This window comes from Nylanderia fulva, unplaced genomic scaffold (assembly GCF_048542155.1).
Source record: "Nylanderia fulva isolate GAGA-0341 unplaced genomic scaffold, ASM4854215v1 Scaffold2, whole genome shotgun sequence".
NCBI lineage: Eukaryota > Metazoa > Arthropoda > Insecta > Hymenoptera > Formicidae > Nylanderia > Nylanderia fulva.
Genome location: NW_028190263.1, coordinates 2,727,902 through 2,749,910, shown reverse-complemented (window position 1 = coordinate 2,749,910; position 22,009 = coordinate 2,727,902). Strand labels below are relative to the sequence as shown.

At 32.4% G+C, this 22,009-nt stretch overlaps 1 protein-coding gene and 2 long non-coding RNA genes across 10 annotated transcripts in view; 2 read left to right on the top strand and 1 right to left on the bottom strand.

Annotated features, from left to right (window-relative positions):
• Hnf4 (Hepatocyte nuclear factor 4) overlaps positions 1-22,009 on the bottom strand; it is a 37,186-nt gene that overhangs the window by 12,022 nt on the left and 3,155 nt on the right. For 2 of the 7 annotated variants that reach the window (XM_085482258.1, XM_029321523.2), the window contains exon 2: positions 20,915-21,058. In XM_085482258.1, coding sequence (XP_085338384.1) covers positions 20,915-21,011 — 97 coding nt within the window. In that variant the 5' untranslated portion in view covers positions 21,012-21,058. Of the gene's footprint in view, positions 1-8,787; positions 9,266-13,241; positions 13,563-20,914; positions 21,318-22,009 lie in introns of those variants that run through there. The other 5 variants (XM_029321522.2, XM_029321519.2, XM_029321520.2 and 2 more) reach the window with 5 other exon arrangements.
• On the top strand, positions 10,947-14,295 carry LOC114945351 (uncharacterized). 2 transcript variants are annotated; one of them, XR_003822377.2, is made up of 3 exons: positions 10,947-11,210; positions 12,133-12,218; positions 13,441-14,295. It is a non-coding gene; the product is annotated as an uncharacterized LOC114945351 (long non-coding RNA). The 2 variants fall into 2 exon arrangements; XR_003822376.2 differs by lacking the exon at positions 10,947-11,210 and adding an exon at positions 11,834-12,060.
• Positions 20,321-21,971, top strand: LOC146723407 (uncharacterized). The gene is made up of 2 exons (XR_014924592.1): positions 20,321-20,611; positions 20,824-21,971. It is a non-coding gene; the product is annotated as an uncharacterized LOC146723407 (long non-coding RNA).

Below are 22,009 nucleotides of genomic sequence, written 5' to 3'. Positions count from 1 at the left end.
ATCAAATTAATATTTATGAGACGATTTTTTATGTCGTACAGCCAACTTCTAGTTAAAAAAAAAATGAGATTACATATATAGAAGTAAAAAATATTCAAGATCGTTGTATTATGTAACTCTGAATTTTTTCAATGGCAAAACCTTGCTCGAAATATTCCACGTGCTCGGCGGTATTCATATTCATACCCGCTCAGCAGAAAATCGCATAATCGCATTGTAACGATGGCGCTTCCCGAAATAGCTGTCAGCGGAATAATAATTACGCGTCTGTGCGCTTCCTTCTCGACCTTGGCATTAGAGAAGAAAATAGGAAGCGTATATCGGATCGCGACTAATCGGTTTGACTAATGATCGAGACACCCTTCCTTCCTCGTCACCGACCGCGAAACGTCGCGGCATTTCGGACTTTGGAATGACAACAATGATACTGCACACTGGTGTAGTGGTGGTTCTTGATCCGGGTTCGCAATCTGTCAAGTCGCTATATGTATTATCACACGCGCGTTGCAGTCCAGACAGAACCTACCACAATATAAGCCAAAGTCTAACGCTTCTTGACCCGCTTTGCTAGCACGAACGCATTCGCATGTCGAACACACGTATATATACATTACGTATTCGTGTGCACGCGTGGTCCCGCAATCACGATATACCTCTCGCGATAAATGATCTCGTCTGATAAAACGCACGTCATAAATGCAGCTTGTATGTCGAGTCTATATATATGTATATGTAACCGCAACTGTAGGGGTGTGTAGATTTCGTTCGATGATTCATATTGTCTTCCCAGATATTTAATTAATCAAGAAATCCATCTTTTTTTCTCTAAAAAAAGCTGGTATTAAGATATTTGCAGCCGAGTTTGTAAGTTTGTAAGAATAGATAGAGGCGTTTCGCACTTATGTGAAAGCGAATCTCGCGTGAAACGGAAGCTGGCATAAGACAGCAACGCATAACGGGGACAAATGCGTTGCGATGAAAAAAAAAAGAAAAATTGGACGAAGGAAATAATTATCACGTCGTGCAAAAATGCGGTGTCTATAGTGAATTCGCGTCAGTCGTGTTACGTGTACGCGGTTTTCTGTGTCATTTTGCGTCAGCAAAACTTTGATAGAATTCTGCGGTTGGATACGAAAATCTTGAACTACTCAAATATCTTCTATTTCGAATAACTCTTCAGAAATTTCCTACGTATAAACTCGAAAAATTATATAATATCTATGTAAAACCTTCTCAATTCATACCTCGAAATACATTCAAAAAATTTTTAAAATCGTAGGATAATATGGTATTGGGAGAATTTTATAAGAGTTTCTCTAATTAATATTTACCACAATAAAAATATTAACATCTATCGCACAATAAGATATAAAATATATTCGATTAATTTTACTATGTACATATTAATATTTTTTATTGTGGTAAATATTAATCAGAGAAACTCTTATAAAATATTCTTCCAATTGTAAAAGAAAATTCTCTGCGTGTAGAGAAACTAAAATCCAGTCAAGTTGCAACAATATCTTTCCTCTGACTATCAAAAGTATTACAAAATCGCGCATATACATGAACCCTCCCTCGACCTCTTTTTTTTGTATGTAATTAACCGATTAATATAATATATTTTTAAACGCGTGTGACAGATACGAGTTCGCACTTCTTTCCTGCCTTCTTGCCTGCCTCGTATGCGAGTATAATGCACAGAGGATCTCTGGAGTTTCATTGTTCCAACAAAAAACGTTTGCGCATATGCGATCATCCTTGTCCATCTTCTCATCGCGTATTATTTCCGAGGACACTAGAGCTACGCACTCGTCGTTCCCTGTAGAAATACGCATGTAATATTCGCGCAGATCGCCGATCGTCTCGTCCATAATCGCATATATTCCGTGATATATGTATTATTTGTGTACACTAGGAATGCGTTAAGTTATGTAGTTAAGTCAAGAGTGACTGTGAGAAAAGAGGCTATTTCGAGAGATGAATATATTTCGGGTTTGTAGCAATTCGCAGAAGTTTTAATATCAAGAAGGAAACGTAATCTTCAGTTATCTCATTGAAAAATTTTGTATTTCTAATTTAATCAAATATATTAAACAGCACGGAAATCTTATATTTTGTCTCGCGATTCTTCGTAACAATGTCGATGTCGTTTGCGTCAATCACAGAAACGTCCTGTCATCATTTTTCTAAGAACTGCAGTCGAAGGTAACTTTGCATCGCGCAAAGCTAATGTTGTTTGCTTAACAATCGCTCGAACAATTTTGTACATACATGCTGAGAAACACTGCATGAAACAACGGAGAGGTTTCATCACATTTCTATTTTGCGCGCAATTAAAATTATGTACAAAAATAAAAGAACCGATTTACTATACTTTTATTCCGACTTCTTTGAAAGAATATTATGTGAATAGAAAAATTTAGTTAATTTTATATAAGATATAAAATTCCTATATTTAATACATGTTCCAAGTTAAAAAAAGATTGTCATAAAATCATAGCTAGATAAAACAACTTTGTTTTGATGAGTATATTCGTTCTGAAATTAAAATTTTGTGCGGGAAAATAAGAGACGTCGCGCTCAAGATAAGACTGTTTCGCTACACTAAAATTAATTTCGAAGATAATCTCGGTTAATAACGCGTTGTTCGGTAGTTAATGGACCGCCTTGAATAGACGTTACGCCACGTCAGGTCGTGCAAAATTCGTAATGTCTCGAATATTTTTGCCTTACACGACTCACAACGCATAAATGGAAAATGTAACGATATCGTGATCCTTTTTTGTGCTTTATAAAAAACAAGGTTTGCAGCTGCTCAGTTCCTTCTTATTCCTTTCCGGTTACGTCGCTGGTAATAAAAATCCACGAAAAAGATTGAAAAGTATATGAACGCGTAATTTTTCCTCGTTTCCAGGCACAATCTTTTTAAGCGCGCTGGTTACGATACATATATAATTAGTTTGTTAAGACCTCTTTTTCTCCCAATCTCTGCACGTTGCTTTCACTCGCGGCCATCACTTTCGCTACATTTATCGAGACCGCTATTTAGCGTAAATCAACGTTTCTTATTAAAATAGCAACGAAATCTGAAAATTTTCCTACATAATCTAGCACACCGTTTCGCACAAGAGTGTTAAAAATCCACTTCAACTCATAATACGCTTGACTCTTGCCATTTTAATACGTTCTGTGCATAACATGGAATTAAAGTCTTTTGCTATTTCGAAGAGAGGCGGAGAAAGAAAGATGAAGAGAGGCAAATTACTCTTTTTTTCGTAAGCCTTATTTTTTGATAGTATATCCTAGGAATATTTTTATGTGAATATCCTTTTTCAAATTATTATTTTTATCAGTCTTCGCTGAATAGAATCAAAAGAATTATATCAGAACATGGGATTTTAAAAGAAGGATAACATACACGGAGAGAATTTTCTCTGAATTTACCGTGAAAATCATGATCGTGGGACAATATTAATACGTATATAGTAAAATTAATCAAACATTTTATATCTTATTGCAATAGATAATATTTTTATTGTGATATATATTAATCAGAGAAACTCTTACAAAATTTCCCCTAATACCATATTGTTCCAGGATTACCGTATAATTCGGAGTAAATTCATTATTATTTGCACAATTATAGCATCTCATTTTCATATATCATTTAATATAAATTTATTTAGGTAAATCGTTTTATTTCAACAACATATATGAATAAAAAAACCACAGAAAAATATTTTTTTAAATTGCAGATAAACACGTTCTATAATAATTCCACAAGTAATAAATTCAACCAAAAAATATTCTCGCGAGATATATTTTGTAATACCACATGGAATATTACGGAATATGGTTATCCGGAGTGGAGGACCGCCTCTCTCTTCCTTCAGGTGTCCAATTGATCTCTACAAAGTTAATGTGCAGCGACATACGATTGCGACACGCGGTAGCCGCGTCGCGTGCATGTTATATTATATTACGTAACATTCTCTATCCCTCTCTCTCTCTATCTTTCTTCTTCCTCTCTCGACCGAGTAAGTAAACTAATGGATTCCAGTTTATATACAGGTTATAGAAGAAGGAAGCCGTTTCTCTATTTCTTTCTTTACAACTCCGTATGATGCTTCATAAGTCGTGTGCTCGTCACAGTGACACCGCGAATCAATTTGCAGGTTATTAATTACTTATGCATGCTTCGCCGACGGAGTAATGCTTAAAAAGCAGCGGCGCGGTTTAAAGCCGCCGCTGTCGAGGCTTTTTACTTTTGTGAGTTTTCAGCGACGCGCATAGATAGAAGCATTGCGTTTGCCTAGGCTGTTAGTGCGATATTAGCATAGTCAAACAGCGACAAGGGAAGACATGTTCGAAAGGAAAATAAAAAAAAGGAAAGGAAGACGTAATTATTCTGGGGCCAATTTGAAAACGCGCGTCTTCCTGTTAACCGGTATTCGATCAGTTCACAGTAGTCAAACAAGGAACAGAAAGTTTGTCGGAACGTTATCGCACGCTGTTTCCTGTTTGTAGAGATGATTAAAATGTCCGAAATCACTTGGATATCGATTAATCATTAATACTTCGTACATGGACTGTTTGATTAATATATAAATAAGGCTCGCTAAACTGCATAAATCATTTCAGGTTCCAGGAAATTTTTATGATAATTTCGAATTTCAAAGATATGAACCGCTGCAGTATCTTATAATAGCAGCTACATTTACAGCTATATCGAAGTTAAGAATTTTATGATTGCATGAGACATGCAATATCTCATTATCGAATGAATGACACGATTCAGGATATCTACGTCCTTGTTCTTACTAAAATTATTGATGTGCGCATTCGTCATCGGACGTTTTTCAGTCTTCTATTCAAAAACTATTCACGACGCATCTTCAAATGTCATCCTGTTTAATGATTTATATAATGGTGGTCGCTAAAAAATAAAGTAAGCATATCCAAGAAGTTGTACCATTAGTTAATTATCTGTTATGCAACTTGGGATAAATAAGCGTTATCAAAACCGACAGTATACAGATGGTCCATAACAAAGATTAAACGTTTCAATCTCTTGCACGAAACGGAAAGTACAGGACTTGTGCTTATCAGGCATTGTGTTTTTATCCGTGATAACTTTAACTCGTTATCTTTCATAATCATTGTACGGATACAAATTTATCATCGAAACGAAATTTTCGTTAATATGTCCGACCTTGAGACATCAGAAGTTTCCAAAAAGATTCAACACGAGTTCTCTCTCACAAGCAGCGAATCTCTTATCTTAACTCCTCATTCATTTCTAAGCAGATTTTAATAGGACTTTAATTTTTATACCAAAACGCTTTACAAGAAAAATAATATATTAAAAATCAATGTTAAGAAAAAAACATATGGCATATTTGATATTAATCGTGGATAACGATATCGTAATTAGATTACGAAATGTCAGCTTTATACTTTCTTCAACAGCAGCGTTAATCGAGTACTTTGATCGAAGAGTGTCCCCACTCTTCTCCACTGTTCCTTACAAAGAGAATTTTCGCTATCATTTACATGCTATATTGGCATGCCAATCACATGCACGTATACATACGCTTGTCACGACCCTGACATAGCGCTTCCTAGCGCCACTCGCAATATGTAAAATACATATGCAGTGCCATAGATTCGGTTATACTAAGCCAGCAAAATTTAATGCTTCGGAAACATTTAATTTAAGTGAAACGAGTACACACCAGAGTGTCTGGTTTATTTAAACTTCCTCCTTTTCAATATCACCTTCTTTTTATATTTTGATATAATAATTCATTTCTCACACACTGACAAAAAATTAATTTAATCAAACCTTTCGACTAAATTATTATTTTGTTAATTGAACACATATTAGTATTTAAGTCAAATACGTTTTTTGTTAAATTTAATATTATATTTAATTGAAATATTTGTATAGGTTCAATTAATAAAATATAATATTTAGTTGAAAGGTTTAGTCCAGTTAACAAATTTTTTTCACCGAACCAGAACTGTTTCTTTCCGAATAAAATTAAGTTTCTATATCTTTTGAATACTTTTTCAATGACAAAATTTTCTATTCGTTCTTTGAAAGAGAATTTTGAATGCTGTCTCCTCAATGTTCTTAAGGCTAAAAATATAAGAGAGCGGAGGGTGCCAAAGATACGCAGATACGCCATTGCCTTTATATGCAGGCTAATAGTGTGTGTATGTGTGTGACGCTACTGCGATAATACAGTGATATGTCAACTGGAATGATAAGGAAGCTTTTCTCTCCCGCATCGTGAAGAATTTTAATTGCGTCGTTCTCCATCCGAGAGTGCTGCTGCAAGATTTGACAGCTTTTGCATTGCTGTGTTATTGTTACTAGCGTTCTTTTTATACTTTTTAAACGTTTTAAAATACTGCACAGTTGTATATTTCAGCCTTTTAAAGTGGTAAACATAAGGTGTAAAAAGTATAAGTAAAAAAAATTGAAAAACATCTCTGGATATATAGCTTAGCTTATATGTATACGCGATTGCAACGTCTTCCAAAATAAAATTATATTTGAGAAATAAAAGGACGTAAGTTCACAAAATTAACTTTTAGAATGCAAATCTCCATATATAAAATACTCACAAATTCAGAAATAAGATTTAAAAATTTAAATTTTGTTATCGATATAAGTTAAATATTTATAAAGATTGAATTTTTAAAATCACACAAATCTAAATTTATATGCAAAATAATATTTATATACGCTCGATGTATATGTAAAGAGTTTCTATTTAAAAAACGGTATCGCATTTACATAAAACAATTTTACATAAGAATGATTTTTAAGAGCGACTTCTTACATTAGCCGCTAATCTTCAAGTACTTGTATTCACATACACAGGTCTTAGTTTGATTTATTTCAACCTTCGTTATCTACTTATCTTATTTTTCCGATTACGGAGAAGATCTACGATAATATAAATGCCGAAACTGATAATCAAACTGTTTGTGCCTTCTACTAATCAGAAAATAAAATTATTTTTTTTTTCCGGCGACAGAACAGAGAACGCTGTATTCTAAAAAGAGACAGTGTTACTGAGTTTAATTAATCCAGAGACTGTCGATGCAACCGGACCTTATAAACGCGCAGTCCGCAGCCACACATGGATGCGAAATGTCACGCGAAAACGCAAGTCACGTTTAGGTCATGGCACAATTAGATCGAACGCAAGCCAGCGGCCGTCACGCGCGCGAAGTTCCTTCAGGATCGTTGTTGACGCTGCTAATTGACACGCCGGAAAATTTTCAACCGTTTTATACACATATCAAAAAGTAATATTTTCATGTCGCGTCGAATCAAATTGCTGGAGAGCAATATTATGCCAATATCTAATTTATTACAAGAAAGAAAAAATATTGAAGCTTATGTACGTCCGAAAAAATTATCTAATTTTGAAAGTAATAAATAAAAAAATAAAATATAATATATTACGAATAATAAAATAATTAAAAAATTAAATACAATACTAAATTAATTATTTCATATTCTTAAGTCGTCCTGTTCGGAATCTAATCAAACTAATTTCTGTTTATTACAAGAAAGAAAAAATATTGAAGCTCTTATGTACGTTCGAAAAAATTATTTAATTTTGAAAGTAATAAATCAAAAAATTAAATATAACATACTACGAATAATAAAATAATTAAAAAATTAAATACAATACTAAATTAATTATTTCATATTCTTAAGTCGTCCTGTTCGGAATCTAATCAAACTAATTTCTGTTCTGTGATCAAGTGTTTTGAATGTCATTTCGTATCATACAATTGTTGATTCATTCCACGAAGCAAAAATAAAGTAATCATAGAAGTAAAAAATTAAATAGTATATTATATAAACAATAAGATTAAAAAATGTGATAACAATTGTTATAGTTCTGACAATTCGATATAAATGTTTTCAATATAGTATCAATAATATCAATAAATATCTATTAAACTTTTATGCGCTTACTCATGACGCTATTCTAACAATTAACTCACTTGCTCTATCACTTAGCCTATTTGAATAATAGAATATTTGTTTAGTATATACAAACACATTTAAATATTACCACTCTATTCGTATCTTTAGTTATATAACTAAAAGTTCCCAGTCAATCAGTTCTTTAGTTTATCAGATTATAAATATGCGACTTTCGATAATAATTTGTAGTTAATTATTTTTATAAAACTTGTTTTCTTTTTTAAATTATTATATATAAAATAATATCTTATTATATATAATAATATCATTTTATATATATTATATAAATTATATATATAAATATATATATTTTTATATATTAATATCTTATTATATATAAAAATAATATGATTCAATTGACTCCATGATAATGATCAAAATGGAAAATTATAAAAGACTACACGTGTATTTAAATTAACAATTTTTTATGACAAGAAAACATTAACATAACAAGAAATGATTTCTTCAAATTTAAATCTTTACAAATATTTCTCCAAGTTAAATTATTCGTCCTACTTCATTATGAAACATTACCACGTCAAAATATAAAAATGCAGAAATATACAAAATCGTGATCATTATAAAAAGTCATCACAGTTACTGAAATAAGGAAAATGATAATACACGTAATAGAGTTCGTAAAGAATCCCAACATTGTCGCAATTGGAAAATGATACTTATCCCCTTATAATCTTCCACTCACGGATAACAACGCGAATAAAACGTTTATAATGCGATGTGCGATAAAGAGAATAAAAGGAACGTACCTGCCAGGCCCATCGTGAGCACACTCTCGTTTTTATTCAACCGATTCGTTCCACCGATTGATCGTCGATCTCTCGATCACTATCGCGACACTGGCGCGATGTGTGTTTACTTTCTCACCGGCTACTCGCAATATATCGATTTTCTCTCGCGAGGATGACTACTATTTCCGTCTTTCGCGGACTCTCCTCTCCTTTCTCCCTTTCTCTTCAACTTGTCAGAGGTTCTTTCGTAAGGCGTTTGTTACGCGAGATGACGAGAATAAACATCGTCCCCGACTTTTTCGAAATAACCAGAGGCCGCGACACGACTCTCTAATATAAAGGCGAGATGTCAAAAAATCAAGAGAGAGACATTTAAAGCGACGACGAACGAGAGCACATCGAGCGCGACGACGACGACGATTATTGCGTGCGACTGCGTTAATGACCTTCGCCAGACACCACGGCGGCGGTCCGGTGACGACTGGCAAACAGCTGTAATCGTACGCACGTTTTGCCGCCGTGCTTTGCCGCGGGCCGCGGACTTGCGCGATGGTGGGGAGAGATCGCGCGCATCGCATGAATCTTAGGATTTTTCATTAAATTTACAAACATTATCTACATATGTAATTCATATTCCAACGATCTTGCCATAATGTCAGTTTTCGCTAAACTTCAAATAATTATGTCACCTTTTTTTTTACATGTTTATCTGACAGTGGGAAAATAATCGGAAAATAAATTTATTTATTATTAAAATGTAAAAAGTAATTTCATCAATATTGTGGGAATGATATGTATTAATGATTATTCTAATATATGTGACTGGTAATTTTAATATTTGTGTTATGCGAAAAATGAATAATTTATTATGCATGCAAATCGAAAGATCCTTTGTCCTTGTCTCGATAAAACAAAAGCATCCTTTTTATGCTGTTCTTTTTAACGAAGGTTGCTCAGATGACATTACATCACAGTATCTTAGTGAGACTGACGTCTGAGAGATTGGATGCGCGCAAATTGAATCGTTCTTTTTTTATGCAAGAATCTACGTAAGCGACGAAACGAGCTAAAAATATAAAATGTAGGATATTTGTTGCGCGTTGTCGAAAATATATTGCTTCATCGTACACACATTTATCTCATTCATACATTATAAATATTGCATTCGGTATGAAATAAAATGCTACAAATTATTCTTATTTACAAAGCTTCCTCTATGAGAAAGCAAAATTATGAAACTGTAAAGAAATATAGAAAGTTTATTTTAGAAATATAGAAATTTCAATAAATAATATTGTTCCTTATTTGCTGCCAATTTTACTCAGAAAGCAGGATAAAAAATTGATCTCCAAAAACTGGACTATTATGTATTTTTATTTTTGCTCGTAAATAAAAGGAAAACAATGTAAGACATTTGTTTAGAAACAAAAATTACTTTCTTTTAATAAAAGTTAAAATTGTTAACATATCACTAACCAATTGTTTAAATACAATTATAAATCCTTCATAAATAGTTAATTATAATGTACTGAAACAAATTTGAAACAAACGAAAACAATGTATTATTTGCTAAGACATTCTTTATATACATAAATAATTTCAATTAATTGTTTTATTTGTGAGTTGGAAATTTTTTCTTAGCTAGCATCGAATAACTAGTATTAATAATAATTTTTCCTCGAATTTTTCGTAACAACAAGAAATCGTTAAAAAATAATATTTAGATTTGTAAGCACACAAATACCTTAAAAAAGTTCATCCTTCTCGAATATTAAATCTCGAAAAAATTGTGCACGCATACCATAATATATATTTAAAAAATGTAAATGATGTGTCATACACCGAGAAAAAGAAAAAAAATGTTCTTTTGGGTACGAATCATCGTGTATCCGTTCAACGATCTTCTTTCAATGTTTCCCGCACGTGAATAATTAAACGAGTCGCGCCACAAACCGCTATTTTTTCTGTCATCGGCACGGTCGTTCCGTTATCTGCGATGACAAAGAGTGCTGAGATTGCTCGCGCTTTTCGCGCAACAGGGCACTCGCATATAGAGAGCGCGGAGAATGCGCGCGCGATGCGTAACAAAGCTGCTGGAGAAGCCGAAGCGTGTGAGTCAGTTTTCCCCGAGAGAAAGATAAAGGCCAACGCAAAATGCTCTTATATTCCCCGCTGACGGACAATGAGGCGGCAATAAAAATGATTCATATGCCCCGCGCCTATTAGTATGCACATCGCTGTGCACTTGTGCCTTGTGTCACCGGCGATGCACCCCCTTGCATTGTTCGAAATCTGCGGAGGTGGCGCGCGATAACACGCGGATCCGCCGCTCTCTCGAAAACAGAAATATCGATACGTACAACGTAGTAGCTGCGATATCTTTAGATGTCTGCTATTGCCTTCTGTATTTTTAGATCTTGTGTGTATCGTACGCACAGCGTGTAAGTACACGTACACTCTTTTTCAATCGGGATAATTGCGCTATAGTATAAATGTATGAAAATATTTTACGATGATGTAATCATCGTAAATAATAGTGACACTTCATCAATACTCGTCTATTTATTTTAATAATCGTATCTATTAGATAAGGAATTCCTTCGATTTCTACAATTATTGTGTTTATTTAGAGGAGGAAATACTTATTCATGCAGAGTTATATTTCTTCCTCGAGAATTATGCACTTATCATTAGAAAAAAAGGTTTTTTCAAAAATATAGACATTATTTCATAGTCGATTTCGTGCACAAGATTGGTGTAAGCACGATTTATTAAAAATATAATATCAACACGAGAAATAATGCCACTTAAATAATATCGATTAATGTAATCGTATTTGTAATAGTAAATTTCGTAATAATATAGCTAGCGTTATATATGAGCGAATACATAGTATTTGTGCAGTAAAACTTTTAAATATTTATCTTGTGCAGAGAGAAAAGATAAGATAAATTAGTTAAATAAAGTAAATCTTTCCAATAGAAGAATTTCAAAACATGATAAGACAGTAATATATTACAATTACCAGCGTTTTCGACTAGTCTAAACATTGATAGAAAACTTGTGTAACTATAACTAGTTTTGCTTATAATAGAAAAGCAGTCATTTCCTTCTTTGATCTCACTACTTTGCAAACTAACGCGGTTATAATTTTATTCAAATTTAACATAAAAAAATCGGAGAAATACGGAAGTGCGTGCTTGATATGTAATATACACATGAATATGAAGCGCGTGTTAATAGAAAAATATGAATAAAGGAAAATACCGCAAATGAATCTTTTTTATTACGGTATGTACTGTACATATGCAGTATATACAACAACTTGAGTATGTACTTAAGTCGAATATCTTTGTTTTTTAGCTAATGGTCAGGGAGAAAAGTAAATTTACATAAATTCCATAAGCTGTATGGAAAATCAACGAGCAGATACGAACCGTATAATGTAGGTAAGTATTTTTGACGTGAAAATATATTTATTTTTATCTCAATGTCTTCTTTTCAAGAAACGTATTTAAAGACGAATTTTCCAATTTTTTTTTACTAATATTTTTTAATTGAAAAATTTTATGTTTTAATTTCACGCTTTTCAAAGTTTGTAATATGAAATCATCATCTCATTCTTTTAATTCTATATAAGTTGTTTATATTGTTTAAATAAAATCTATGTAATAAAAAATAATTTGAAAAATAAAATTGAAAACTTCAACTTTTTTTATTTAGTATATGTCTATTTATAACACGTTTTTAATAAATATCTGCTTTTCGATATAATATATTCTGTTTTGAGTACTTCCTTTTCTTTAATTTAACTACCTTAAATAGATAACTAGATTTTATTTAAACGATATTATTATCATGAAATATGTGTATAATATAGAGAATACGTAATACAGAAAAAAGCAAGATATTTTTAATTTCTATCAGGCAATGTACTGCACTGATAATGTAAAAATTATCAAAATAATCAGATACATTAAGATTTACCAAAAAAAATTGATTTTGTGACTCGAGAGTAAATAATATTAAGCAAAACATCGTTAAAATAAATTTATCAATTTATTGCAATTGAATCAATTTACTGTTATTGAATTGAAATTTGTTTTAGTGAATTAATGAAAAATTAATTAAGAATTAAGAATGTCAAAAAAATTTCTCTTTTACATATTTTATATATACCTAAATATATATTATGTATATTTATATATATTTTCCTTTTCCACTTTTTCTTTCCAATTTGTTGGAGTTTAAAGTTGTATCACTTAAATCATATGATTTTATTCGTGTCATCGACACGCATAAAATTTGTCTTTCAAAAATGTAAGACAGTTTATCAATTAATCATTTTGAATTTAAAACAAATATACACGGCCACCGATTACGCGGTGCCGTATCGAAATGTGAGGAATGTATAACGTGTGCATAAAGTTAAAATATCAAAACATTCATTTTTCATATGCAAAAGCACTCACCAATCGTGAAATCTAAATTGAACTGATCGGCAATCGGCATATCCAAAAGAAAATCGTCCGATATTTTCATCTCGAGTTAATGTTTTTTTTTTCGCTTTTTATCGCTGCAGCAATCACTGCAAAGTATCACTTTTGAAACAATAGATAATTATAACAGCACTATTAACGTGATAAACAGTACGATTATTGATGCACGCAGATTCTACGCAGATTCATCAATTGAACTATCGTTGCGATATCGAGAATAATCTGGCGTTGCCGGACGAAGTCGCGTGGAAGACGGATACGGTGTGATCTCGACGAAGGCTCTATGTTAAGTGCCGGACAGGATTTTTCGTTTCGTGGGGTAGAAGATATTGCTCGCAGTGGGGAAAAGGGCGGGGAAGGGGAGAAAGACTCAGCGCTGATAATCTAATCTTTGTCGAGAGTTTCTTCGTTAGACATATGTACGTACACAGGATGGTGCACATAAGAACAATGCTGGGGATGTTTGTCGCAAATTCCGACTGTGAGTGCAAGATAAAGGACATTGTACGTGAAAAAATTTTTCTTGTAATCGTAAGGCCGTAAGCAGACCGACCAATCATGGTTACTACATTATGAAAATGTTTGTAGCCAATGCCTCAAAAAAAGAACAATAAAGGAGAGAAGAAATGGTATAAGAAAAGAAGATTAACATTAGAATGCTGCGATACGAGCGCTGGGGAAACGGAATAACAATATATATATATAAATGCACATAAGTAAATAACATATTATAAGAAGAGTAAACAAGCTTGAAGAAAATTTGAAAGAAAATTTATATTTCTGATTGTATCTATCTATTTTAAAGATAATTTATAAATTTTTTTGGGAAATATAATAATTGTATTTTATCCACACAGCATGCATAATATCCAAAAGACGAATTCAGAAGATATCTTATTCTGGTCAAAAATATTTTTAAGCGATAAGATATCTTCGGGATGGTTATAAACGTGTGTGGATACATAAACTATATAGGTTGGAAAGGCTTTTATTTTTTGTGAAAATAATTCATTGTTGCTACTATGCATATTACTGTGTAATACTGTTATAATAGTATTATTCAATAAAATTCAAAGTAACATATAAAAGTAACAGTTATATAACAATTATTTTTTTTTTTAATGCTGATATATATATATATATATATATATATATATATATATATATACAAGACCAAATTGAATTATAATTTCAAATATTTATATCTTAATATCATTATTTGATATTGCGCGTCCGTGTGCACGTTAATATTTTTTTACATTGCAGATTCCGAAAATGCATATCTTGCAATTTTAATTGCATACTATGTTTATAAAACGTTTAATATAAATATAGTAATTTGTATTGAAACATATGCATCTTTGTATATAAAAAATAACGTCGAGTACACATAATCAATATCAAAAATATTATAAAAACATTAACAAGACATGTCAATGTGTCGTGTAACGATGGCTCGGGAGTAACAATAATACATATATGTAAATGACAATCCTGCGAGAAAAACATGGCAATCAGTGTTCGATAGAATGACGTCTTCTGTAACCAGGTCGACGAAGTGCTCGTCATGATTTTTTGCAATATACTTGTTAGTATCACCTAACGACATAACAATATCTCATTTTTCAATATCTCTTTGATAGTTTTTGTAACTTTTTCAAGTGTTTTTCCAAAGTAATTTTGTTTTGACAACTTTTCTCTTCCGCATTGAAAAACTGCAAAATATTAAAATCGAAAATCAAAAAACTTTATATTTTTCCCTTCAAATATTTATATATATTTAATTATCGATGTTTCTACAATTAATTTGTGATGTATCAAATTTTAATTGTGATAATCGTGTCGATATGAGTCACGTTAACTTGTCCGTACGAAAAGTTCATATAAGATGCGATAAGAGTTTGTCACAATATCAGGGGGAGGATGATATCTATCTTAAATATTGCGCTGTAACTGCGCCTCAGGTTGCATAGATTAAAATTACAATCGGCAGCGGATCGCGTGAATGACTAGTGACGTCATATTATTTGCGATTCGTCTCTTTGAGGCAATTTGTCACGCACGTCCTACGAATTGTATATCTATATCTGCATTTTCCTAAATAAACCGATGTCACGCGCTTATATTTATATTCTCAGGATAAACGTGTTTTAGATCATAAATTGTGACGCGTTTTCCATTAAGCAAAGATAACAGCTAGGATAATAATGTTTAGCGTTAAATATAACACTGCATAATATTCGCAAATGCCTTTTCTTAGAAGAAGTCAATAAGTCTCTTTAACCTTTCTGGCAGTACCTTTTTTTATCATCGCGTATATATTTAATGTTCGTCATTATTCATCTTCGAGAAGTATTTTTAATATATTTTTAAAATATTTGTATTAACTTAATTTCTTGATTTTTTTGTCAAGAAAAAAATTTCATATTTTTTTCCAAAGATTTCTCTTCAGATCTGTTAATCAATCAAATTAATGATGCAAATTTAGGCGAAAAATAAATGAGTTATCTAAATATTTTCATTAGAAAAAATTTTTAAATATCATTTGCTGCTAATTTGCGGAATACACCATATACACGTAAGTTACGATTTCATGTGTCTCTGAGAAGAGTTTAGCTGTGTCACATATTAGTATTTTGCATATTTGTTTCTTGAGCGACGTGCGAAGGACATTAGAGTACTTTCGTTAGAATAAGAAGCACACACGTGTCGAGTACATGTTATGTTCGCATGCAAATGCATCATCAATCGATTACAGCCGGATTCTGATCAATAAATGTAAAAAAGTATTATGAAACCGTAATGATATATTAAATATTATACAACAGGAAAATGGATAATGACTCTTCTCATCAACGAAATCATAGTTATTTTTATCCGTATTGTTACATATTTGTAATTTAATGAGAAGCGAGAAATCATTTTTGTAATATAAATAAAGAAAAAAAATATATATATAGTTGCGTGTACAATTATGTTTGACAGATAAAATGTGATTATAATCAATAATTATGAATCATTTTCATTAAAATACTTATATGATTTTAATATCAATGAATGATGATAATTTTTTTGCAAACAATATCGATATTCATTACACAAGATGTCCTATTCTTTTAATATACTAATAAACATTGTATGATTTTGATTCCTAACCGATATTGTTAGAGGAATGTTTATGAAATTTTCACAATTACTCAGTCTTGCTAATAGTATGGATATAATATTGCAATATTATTTAAATTAAGATAACTACTGTAACAGTACGCGGAAAACAATTTTCTTAATTTTTTTTATTCACATATTTACATGTTCTTTCAGATAAGAACTAATTATTACAGATTATCATAATTTTTTCTTCATAATCATGATTTTTCATTTTATATATTTTTTTCTCGCGTATTTTTTGTATAATTTATGACTGAAAACATTTAAAGAAGTATTTATTTTTCTATATATATCCGATTTAATTAATTTACAAAAAAAAATTACACAAATTGTTTTCTCAATTATTATAACATAATGTTTCCACACTCATTACTCATTATGTCAACATGTTTAAAAGGGGAAAGATATTTAAAATTGTATAAACAAAAAGAGATAATGATTTTCTCAATATTTACAACATCAGAATAAATTATCTACAGTTTTTTTCAGAAACTGTAACAACCGTATTGCATATATTCTCGATAAGTTGCATACTTTCATATTCCTCGTAAAAATATTTGTAAACATTTGTTTGAGCTGCGTAAGCATATACATATAATTGCTCTAAGTTTTCATAGATCTGTGATGCGCAAAAAAACTTACATTTATTCTTTTATTTTAATTTTTATAATTCAGAATAAATGATTTATCTCGTAATATTTTTTTATATGGTGCACATGTTAGGTAAACAAATCCGTGAAAGTTTATTGCCGTCGACAGATAATCCGACCCCGTCATATTCTCTAAAAAAATATTTTCTCACATATATGTTTTGCAATATAGAGGCAAAAGCTAATAACAAACTTTAATCTACAGCTACATTTATAGGAAGTATTTATAATCTAAAGATAAAACGGTTTATCATCAACAATAAAGTAAATCGTGTTTATTGGCTCTGATATTTATCTACATACAATTTAAAATAAAATCTATAACAAAATGACGAAAAAATAAGAAAACAAAACGAGAATCAATGGGGATGATTGTTTTTCTAATATCTTTTATCGATATTGATTTATCTGCTTCATTAGATATAATAAAATGTACATGTTGATATAAAGTATTCAATCTTCATATTATGTGTTAAACACTTTTTTATTTCATTTTCTATAACTCGATGTTTAGATTACGACATGGATGATAACAGGCTCATTAAAATCAATCTTTAATATCGGAAATAAACGAGCGTGATTTTCATAAATTTAAATATACAATGTTACTTTTTTATGTATGTACTTTTTGTATATATTGTATATGTGTAGAACTGATAAACGCATATTTAACAGAAAATATGCAATCAATGTACTTGACAAAAAAATCAGAACATTTAAAAAGAAATAAAAAACCAAAATATAGTATTTAAAATAGATTTCATACACATGTTCATTATAAGAAGAAATGAATTATAAATAAATAAAAATATGTATATGTAAATAAATAAAAATAATAAAAAAGATAATGATTCTCTTTATAGCCATCCTAACGTGATGTAAACTGCAAGATATAAAGTCAAACAAATAATAGATGTATTCAGACAAATTACACAATTCAGAATTTTTTCGCGATAATTAATATGATTGCATCGATGACCTTGAAACTCTAATCATTTCTTTAGTATCAGATAAGAAATAAGGCACGTTATAATCACCGCAGCCTTGAATTGCCTTCTTCTTCTTATTGATGTTCTGATTCTTATGAATATAGACCTACTCTATAACAAAGCTTCCTGCTCGCGAAATCGTCTCGCATAAATATCAGAGTGGTTCCCTTAGTCCATCGTTAAATATAGGTGTAATTTTAGGGCGACAAATATTGACGGGGTTACACGTTCTCGGCGGCCGATCGGAAACCCGACGATCGAGCTCTTTCCTTGTTACTGCGGGTTATCGGTTGACCCCTTCGCGGCAGTTAGCTTATAACGTTATATTATAAGTCGCCGATACGACACGCGAGGATGCAACCTTCGATTTGTCATGCAGTCAAAACGTGTCGCGATTCACCAAGACAAGAGAGAAATCCGTCCGAGGATCCATCCATGGTCATATTGAAGCTGGCGCGTTTCGTTCTTGGGCGTTTGACTCGGGCCCGAGGATATGCTTAGGTAAAGTCATTTTTTTCTCGTAAAGATAAGTGCTTATTTAGCACTCATTTAGCGCGCGCAGTCTCGTGGTTTCAAAACGGTTCTACCGCTATTAGAGCTCGCGCGGATGAAAATGCTGAGTCAAGTCTATCAAGGTACGAAGAAAAAAAAGGAGCGTTTGCAATTAAGAATCATTAGCTATACGATAATTATTTTTGATTAAAAGAGGATTTGGGAAAAAAATGTATCGGCGAAGAGGGAAAGAAACGAGCGCCGCTCCCATATTATTTCCCTATTTCTTTGGCTGTTATCTCACGTAAACACTTCTTCGTACGTGATATTCGCTCCCGTCGCGAATCATGGAAATAACCACGCGAGGATGTCACGTGCTTTAATGAAGATGATGTGTGTGTGTGTGTGTGTGTGTGTGTGAATTACCGTTAATCAATTAAGGGGTAACAATAAAAGAGTCGGCTCACAAGTACACAATCTGAATAAAATTTTCTCTTATTTCGTTCCAAACCAAAATTAATTTTCAAAATTATTCTATCAAAGTCCACATTGAAACTTGTCAAAATTATAAAAAAAATATAATATATTGTAATCCTTATATAAATAATAATTTTATATAAGTTTATAATAGGATTGTTTATATGCCCTCTCGGTCTTATGAAAAATATTTGCGCGCAAAAAAGTAATATCGTTTATATTAATCGTGATAAGACAATACAAAAACTTGCAAGTCAAACAAGGTCTTGCATACATAAATTCGTTCCTCTTTATGTGGAAATAATCACGCGTATTATCAAAATAACACTTAATAGCCTTGCGCGAACAACTTTTTTATTTCATGTACTTACTTGATGAGCGGATAAACATTCGCCTTGAACTCACTTTACTAGGATATAAAATGCAACGTCAATCGGAAAAAATGCGTTTAATTGTCATTTTGAAAAATATCTAATCGTATCTAATGTAAAATCTATCTTTGAAGAAAAAAGATAATTTTTTCAATATGCAAGAAACAATCAACAAATTATATTGCATTATTATTTTGTTGCTCAAGGATTAGGAGTTTTTCCTAAAGTAATGGATGCAATTTTTGCAATCGAATGTCAAGCTAATCGCAATTTTACACAGAGAATTTTCTCTTAGAATTTTATAAGAGTTTCTCTGATTAAAATATTTACCACAATAAAAGATATTATAATCAATTTTTTATTTTAGTAAATATTAATCAGAGAAATTCTTATAAAATTTTTTTCTTAGAATTTATCCTGAAAATTATATAGTAATCGTGGGACAATATGGTATTGGAAAAATTTTATAAGAGTTTCTCTGATTAAAATATTTATCACAATAAAAAATATTAATTAATTTTTTATTTTCGATAAATATCAATCAGAGAAATTCTTATAAAATTCTTCCAAAACCATAATATATTGTCCCACGATTATCATGATTTTCAGAGTAAATTCTAAGAAAAAATTCTCTCCGTGTCGAGCGCATCAATCCTCGACGGTAAGTTCTGGAGAATCTTCACTCGTCAAATCGGTGAAAATATTTTTTTCATCGGTAAAAAGATTTTTTTCAGATCGCCCGGCGATTCGCACGCGTCGTAATCGATTAATTATAAGACTGGCCGCCATTTTGGTGCTGCGTAGCCCGGGATCCCTAGGTTATCTGCGGCCGCGACGCAGCCTCCTTATCTCAAACGCGGCTTGTTCATCCCGCAATTTTTTTTTATTACATGGAATGTCGGATAGAATGTGCGTGTCTGCGATCGATTGCGTAACAGGCGCGTGCTTCTTCGTACGGCTTCCCGATTTTTGAACGCGCGCACGTCGAGCCGACCTCTTTCCCCCGATCGTCCTTCGCAATGAGCTATTTACAGCGACGTAACGAGACGACGCATGCATAGAGAGTTTGCCAAATTGTGCTACCGCAAAACGCGAGCGGAATATTCATTTCGAAGCGAAAAGGCTTGTATTTTGGGCGCGCATCCAGCGCGAAAACACAGATGCACGAGAATCTCGTCTCGAGATTAAACCACGAGGTATGCGATGTAAACTCGTAAACAGATAGCTGAAGTTTAATGAAAAGGAGCTTGCAGCACGTGTATATATTCGTGTGTGTGTGTGTGTGTGTGTCTATATATTTTTTTCACACAACAGTCACGTGGAAAATTTGCAAGTGCAGAGAGATAAATACAGAGATATAGGTATAAGACATGATTCTTCAAAGACGCTTCTAATTCTCATTTTGTAGATGTCAAGATATCGCGAAAAGTCATATCTCTCGCATTCATCGCAACGACATGACATTATATACACTATAAAACATTCATGAAGGTACTCACCGCCATTCGGTGAGGAGTACGGCGCCGGATATCCGCCTCTAACGATCACGCCGTCCTTAGCGGTCACCGCCAGTTCCTGAATGTCGTGGCCCTCCATGTCAAGGTCGGGACCATCCCCCGCCGTTCGCCCTGCTGCACCATCAACTGTGAATGATAAATATTGATCGGTATATCGGTACTGATACAAAACCGGAATGATCGTGTGCGCCTGAAGGCGCAGGCGTCCGTCTTCGAGTGCGATTGTCAAAAAGGAAAGAAAAAAGACCGAAACGATGGAACTTCTCAGACCTTCCTGTCGCTCCCTCATCGACGACAGCCTGTTATTTCGGAAATATCGCGGGTTACGAGACGTGACGCGACGGCTCCGCGCTATCTGTGCCTGCTCGTCGCCGTTTAATCCTCGCTTTCGGCGAGATTAGAAAACGACACCACGAGCGGGAGGGATGAGAAGCAGCAAATCAAAACGTGATTTAAATTTAAGTCTCTTATGTTGTTCGCGCGCGCGCGCCCGATAGATCGATTAATCGTAATCGCGCGCGTATCATCGATTTCGGACAAGTGGAATTTTAGGAAAGGCTCCTGATAAGACTTAAATTTAGAAAATAAGATTTTTGTATCCGATAATATACGCGTTCCAGATAAATGCGATGTCGCACGTATGTAAGACTTCTGTCTCGCTCTTTTCTCGAGATGAGTATAAACAGAATATAGCAACTGAGAAGGCGTGATCTAAACAAGTTAAAATTAAAATGTCCGAAATAGTCGGCTTATAAATAGCGATGAACTTGTGATTAATCTAGGAAGTTTTGTAACTTCCTAGTGAAATATGTAATCAGCTGCCTGTTTTAAGATGCAATGTATAACGCAACATAGAATATTGCAGGCCGAAAAATATTTTAAGATACATATAAGATCTTAAAGTCAACTATTATATACCGCATTATAAATTGACATACAAATTTATATAAATTCACACACATACTAAAGTGTGTAATTTTTCTTTTTTCTCTTTTGTGTATATATTTTCTAATAAAATCAGAGATTTGCTATCAATTAATTTACGAACTGAACAGTATCTTCCGTATATTTTAACAA